The 6,420-nt window shown below is 49.7% G+C and overlaps 1 protein-coding gene across 2 annotated transcripts; it reads left to right on the forward strand.

Moving 5' to 3' along the window:
* The first annotated feature begins 532 nt into the window (after positions 1-532).
* Procr (protein C receptor) lies at positions 533-4,852 on the forward strand. Of its 2 annotated transcripts, XM_021156638.1 has the most exons (4): positions 533-879; positions 2,733-2,990; positions 3,613-3,903; positions 4,145-4,852. In XM_021156638.1, the coding sequence occupies exons 1-4, from the start codon at positions 813-815 to the stop codon at positions 4,258-4,260; spliced, it is 732 nt and encodes a 243-aa protein (XP_021012297.1). In that variant the 5' UTR covers positions 533-812; the 3' UTR covers positions 4,261-4,852. The 2 variants fall into 2 exon arrangements, with proteins under 2 accessions (XP_021012297.1, XP_021012296.1); XM_021156637.2 differs by lacking the exon at positions 4,145-4,852 and having other exon boundaries at positions 675-879; positions 3,613-4,061.
* The last annotated feature ends 1,568 nt before the right edge of the window (positions 4,853-6,420 follow it).

Here is a 6,420-nt window from a genome sequence, read left to right on the forward strand (position 1 = left end):
TTTTTTTTTTTTTTTTTTTAAGATGAAAATGCACAGACAGAAACGTCCTTATATAAGTGAACACATATTTCAGGAAATATTGCTTACTAAGGATGATGCACCAAATTTCTTATTCTGTCCTACTTCATTTTTTCAAAAGACATACTAATTTGTGATGTCATTGCCACTAAATGACTATGACCTGTCCGATACTGAGATTTATCTAGACCGTTCCTAAATCTCTGCCACAATGAACTCCTTTTTACTCACTCGACTCTGTGACTATTTCTGAGAGCCCCTCTCCTCCAGTTGTGTAATTCCTGTGTACTTAAACTTCTGATAAACTATAGGCAGCTATCCTGGAAAGTTAGATTCCAATCCTGGATCTGCCGTCATTGGGACGTACAAACTTTGGGCAAATCCCTACATCTCTTTTGACCTCAGTTTCCCCGTCATCTCTACAGAGTCGGCAACATCGAAAGCAGACGCCCCACCCCCCTGACTCAGCGGCGACCTACCGGACTTCTCGCCAAGCCCTTCTCCCCCTTTTCCGCTCCTCCTCAAGCCTCGGAAGCAAGCAGCGGGAGGAGAAACAGGCAGGTCCAGGCAGGAGGGCCCGCGGCTGGGAGGGGCCGAGGCAAGCCGGCCCCCTAGTAGGAAATGAGACAGATCCAAGTAACACTTTAAAAGCCTGGCTCCCTCTTCCTGCACGCGTTCTCTTTCCATCCTCCGCTCTGCTCCGGCCCCTCCCGGACAGCCTCCCTTCTCTTTCCTAATCAGCAGCCTGAGGAACCCGAGCCTGCCCCGACCCAGGTGGGACCCAGAACTCCAGGATGTTGACGAAGTTTCTGCCGCTACTGCTGCTGCTGCTGCCTGGCTGCGCCCTTTGTAACTCCGACGGTGAGTTTGGGTCATGGCTCCTGCCTGGGGGTGTTCTAGGGTCTTGGTGTATTTGGGAACTTTGACCTGATTATAGGACAGCTAAGCCCACACAGCATGGATGTCTACAGCTGCTAGGTCCTGGGCTTTGGTTCCTGTTTCAAAGACAGGTTGAGGAAGTCCAGTTAACTCTCCGGAGAAGGCTGGGGAAGCTGGTGGAAGGGACCTGTGGAGAGAATAAGAACAAGGTGAGAAGGCAAGGAGAGCAGTGTTAGTCTTGGGAAGACAGGAAGAGATATGAGATGGACAGATAGGGAGACGCTAGGAAAGCTGAGATAAGTTTGGAGGTTGTGATGGGGAGGAGGAGCAAGACAGGAGTGTAGCTGGTGAGGTGGGAGATGGGGGCAGAAGAGCCAAGGCCAGAAGATCAGGCTGCTAGAAGCTCTTAAACAGAAAAGGGGAATTAATCGCCAAACACTATCGATGCCCAGCTCCCCTCACTTCCTATAGCCTCCATTTCTCCCTCAGAGGGGCAATATTTAGAGTGCCTACTGTATTTTATACACACATTGACTTGTGGTGAGCCATATTATCATACTAATCTTACTAAGATGAAAACTTGGTCACAGAACAGTTAAAGGTCATTGCTAAGGTTACTCACACCAGTATATCCGCACTTGCAAACACAGAAATCAACTTCTCCAACCCAACTGTGTGTGTGTGTGTGTGTGTGTGTGTGTGTGTGTGTGTGTGTGTGTGAGAGAGAGAGAGAGAGAGAGAGGTGGGGTGTTACAATGCCAACACTGCCAAAGCCCTTTCCTGGGTACTGAAGACAGAGAATCAAACCCAGCTTCAATAGAGATTCGCCAGGCAGAACAAGGGCAGCAGAGAGCAACCTGGACAAGCTCTTCATTCGGTGGCCAAAATTCGGCATGGGGAACTCCAAGTCATTTGATAAAACTGAACACGGAGATTCGCCAGAAAAGGCAACTAGGGCCAGATCACTTACTGTGGATCTCAGACTGGGCCCAGACTCTGAGATCCGTCCTGTGGACAGATGTCCTACGGAGAGGCAATGACTTCAGATTGGCAGGTTAGCTTCAGCTACCAGTATTCAAATCTTGGTTTGCTTTACCATCTTGGCCTCAGATTCCCATACACAAGAGGTTAATAATAGTAGCTACCATGTTAAAGCATTAGTCGGAAGGCATGCATAAGTTAATAATGTGTATAAAACAGTGCCTAGGGCATAACAAGTACTTCATGGGTATTAGCTATTATTATTTGGGAGGGGTAGGGCACACCCCAGCAGGGTTTTAAGGTTTTTTTGGATCAGATGGAGAGCCAGTAAGAAGGGATAAAACTAAGTCCAGTGTAGTGGTGCACAGTTTTAATTTCAGCAGCAACAAGTGGATCCCTGAGTTGGAGGCCATCCTGGCTTACAAATCCAGCCCGAGGATAGCTGGGGCTACACCAAGAAATCCTGTCTTGAAAAACAAACAAAGCAAAAGGACGAAATTGAGAAATTTGCCGCCCCCCTCGGGATGACAGTGGTCCAGGAGAGGATACAGGGACTGGAATTGGGATCTCATCAGAGGCCAGAGTTTGGCAGGCTGGCCCTGTGAAGGAGGGAAAAGCATCGAGAAATGCCTTTTCCGATTGCAGACCTCAGTTTCCTCATCTGTAAAGCAAAGATAATAACCCCTATCCTCTCCTGGAGGGGTTGTTGTGAGCATCAAATGGAGGGGCAGGTGGGCGAGCGCTTTATGGGATTACGAAGTGGGCGGCAGGCCTCTGGGTAAGGGGTTATTATCTCTGGCTGTCAGCTACCCTGTCCCTCGCTCGCGGTCCTGACGCGCTGACTCTGCCCTCAGGCTCCCAAAGCCTGCATATGCTCCAGATCTCCTATTTCCAAGACCACCATCATGTGAGGCATCAGGGCAACGCCTCTCTGGGAAAACTCCTGACACACACGCTGGAAGGCCCGAGCGAAAACGTCACCATCCTCCAGCTGCAGCCCTGGCAGGATCCAGAGAGCTGGGAGCGCACAGAGAGTGGCCTGCAGACCTATCTGACCCAGTTCGAAAGCCTGGTGAAGCTGGTATATCGCGAGCGCAAGGAAAACGTGTTCTGTGAGTTGGGTCGCCTGGTGGGAGCCATGGAGTATGAAAGAGCCTAAAGAGGCTTTGTGGCAGAGCTTGGGCACTAAGGCTAAGGCTCTAGACAGCAGGATTTTTGTGAAGGAATGGATGGGTGTGGTCTTTGGGGTTAGGTAGGTAGGTAGATCGATCGATCGATTGATTGATGAGATACTTTTGGGGCCGGTGTGACACAGACCTGCTTGGGGACCCTGTCCCTCATCTTCTCTGACCCCCAAAGTTTCACTAAAGATCCTGCCAACTCCTTTCCCTCATAGCGCCTTACCCTTCCCTTCATCCAGCCTTCGACCACCTCTTCTCCTAGATGTTAATGAGTCTGTCCATAGCTCCCTCACAACCCCGGTTCCTCTCAACAACCCGATCTCTTGGATGTCTTGTCCAGGAAACCACCACTGCTTTTCACAAGCCTTCTCTGCCCCTTTCTCCCATGGTCCCACGTTTTCATCACGGCTCCTCATTACAAGGGCTCCAGTCCCTCTCCTCTGTCCCCAGGCATCCCTTCCTTCTCCCACATCCCCTTTGCCCCTGGTGAACGTCCCCCAACACCTAGCACCTTCTCAAGCAAGCACAGAGCTGACCCTACCCCTCTCCATAGTTCCTCTCACTGTTAGCTGCTCCCTGGGCTGCGAGCTGCCGAAGGAGGAGGAAGAGGAGGGCTCTGAACCCCATGTCTTCTTCGATGTGGCCGTGAATGGAAGCGCCTTTGTAAGTTTCCGTCCAAAGACTGCCGTGTGGGTGCCAGGCTCCAAGGAGCCCTCCAAAGCAGCCAACTTCACCCTGAAGCAGCTCAATGCCTACAACCGGACTCGGTATGAACTGCAGGAATTTCTGCAGGACACCTGTGTGGAGTTCCTGGAGAACCACATCACCACGCAAAACATGAAAGGTGTGAGGGGATTCTGGCTCTGCCTGTGTGTTGGGGAGGGGGTGACTGCCAGGCAAATGAAGAGACATGAGGGATCCCTTGAGCAACAAAAGGAGGGGGCTGGAGACTCAGGCGAGGGTACATCCACAAAGCCTAAGTCACTGGGTGACGTCCTTTGAAAGTATAGGTACCCTGGGGTTCGACCCAGACTTTAGACTCCTTGGGGGTATGCTCTTAAACTCGCTTTTTGCCTGTTCTGCAGGGAGCCAAACAGGTCGCTCTTACACATCACTGGTCCTGGGCATCCTGATGGGCTGTTTCATAATCGCTGGTGTGGCCGTGGGCATCTTCATGTGCACAAGTGGACGGCGTTGCTAATTATTCTCCAGGCCCCTTGGAGAAAGGGCTGGACTGGTGGGGGCTGGTAAGGGAAGGTCGCAGCTCATATGAAGCCAAACAGACTCCACCAGTGGGCCATCACATCTCAGGAGGTTTAAAGCAACAACTCCAGGTCAGGTCTGTCTGCCTAAGAAGTGTGTGAGGAAGGGGGGGGGCAGTATGTAGACAAAGTAACGGGTTTGCAAAGGACTTGAGAGCATTTGTGCTTTGTGTAGCTGTTCTGAGAAGTGGATGCTTATGTGTGGAAATCAGGCCATAGACTTGGGGAGGAGGCTGGGAGGTCTGTGACCTCCCTGAGTAGGCAGACTTACTGTAGGCATTCAAAACATCTTACTAAATAAATGAAGTTGTCTGTAACCAAAATAAAACATACTTAATGTGTCCAGGTGTATCCAACTTGGGAAGGGACACTGGAATGACAGGGAAGAAAGAACCACAGAAATATTACATTGTGAGGTTGAACAATATGGGAGCAGTGAATTAATAAATATTAAATTTCTTATTTATGTAAAAGGTGTACTTATATCTTCTATTTTATTAAAACTTCTGAAAAAAAAAAAAGTATAGCCCATACCCTTTGTTCTGTTTCCTCATCTGTCAATCACTTACTTGGTGGCCTCTCTAGGACATGTTCACAGATCACCATTAGCTGTGGCATGTGCCTCGTTTGACTCTGTGAGCTGGGAATTCTCTTTAAGTTTCCTTCTGAGACACTGTGATGCGAACAAACTGTTCTGGCTCATCCTCAACCCCTTTCTCCATTCACCTTGGAGATGCCGTCTTCCTTAAAATGCCCCCACCCACCCCTTTTTGGCCATGCCCTGACTTGCAGGGCTTCCAATATCTATTTCTGATGGTTTCTGTGGAGAAACAATACAATTTAATATTTAAGAGCATGTATTCAGGGCTGGAGAAATGACTCAGTAGTTACAAAAGTCCAGAGCTGGGTGCCAGCGTCTACCATGTCAACAGCCTACAATTGCCTGTAACTTCAGTGCTGAGGGATCTGGCGCCCTCTTCTGGCCTCCTGGGACACTGGCGACACACACACAGACACACTAAATGTTTTTTAATTTTTAAGAACTTTTTTTGTGGGGGGAGGGGCATCCCAGGCAGAGTTTCTCTGTGTAGTCCTGGCTGCCCTAAAACTTGCTCTGTAGACCAGGCTGGCCTCGAACTCAGAAATCCACCCGCCTCTGCCTCTTGAGTGCTGAGACTCAAGGCATGCGCCACCACCCCAGGTTTAAGAACATTTTAAAATCAGACTTCAGTTTTAAATCTTGGAGCCAGGTATTTAGTGTCTCCAAACTCTTACTTCCTTCATTCATAAAAAGAATAATAAAATATACAAAAAGGATAAACAAAGACACCTACCTCGAGCAGACCTTATGGATATTAGGAAAAATCAATACACGTAGGATAGTACTCGTATGGTTTAGGAATACGGCTGAACCCCACATTAGCACTAAGTTTTCCCAGGGAACCAACTCCAAGGCTTCACAAAGGCTAGGCAGGCTCCTGGCACTGAAGAGAGTTCTCCGCCCAGCTCTGGCTCCTTGTATGTTTTGTTTATTTTAGACAGGCTCTTACTATGTAGGTCAGGCTGGCCTTGAACCTGTGATCCTTCTTCCTCAGCACCCCCAAGCTGTGGATTACAAGAATGCCTAGTGTACACTCGGGAGGCAGAGGCAGGCGGATTTCTGAGTTCGAGGCCAGGCTGGTCTACAGAGTGAGTTCCAGGACAGCCAGGAGGCACGGGGTGTACACTCAGTTTACCTCCAGAAGGGCTTGCCATTCAGGGAGTCCAGCCAGCAGGGGGCCCCAAGTTACTTCAGTTCCCAGGTGACCACTTTAGCTGCAGAGAGCACTCAGCTCAGGGTTGTGCCTGTCCTGTGACTGCCCTCCTCCTGTGACTGGGCAAGACAGAGGCATGAACATTCAGCTGTGCCCAATTACTCCAGAGCTCCCCGCCAGGCTGTCTGTGCGAGAGGGGGATTGACAATGCAATTTGACTTTTTCCTTAACTTCATCCTGCCTCCTCCTCCAGTAAACACCCTGCATCTCCACCTCTTTCTCGGCATCTGCTTCCAGAAAACTCAAAACTCAACAAGATTGTACACGTGTCCCTCCCCCCATGTG

Source organism: Mus caroli, chromosome 2, assembly GCF_900094665.2.
Source record: "Mus caroli chromosome 2, CAROLI_EIJ_v1.1, whole genome shotgun sequence".
Lineage (NCBI taxonomy): Eukaryota > Metazoa > Chordata > Mammalia > Rodentia > Muridae > Mus > Mus caroli.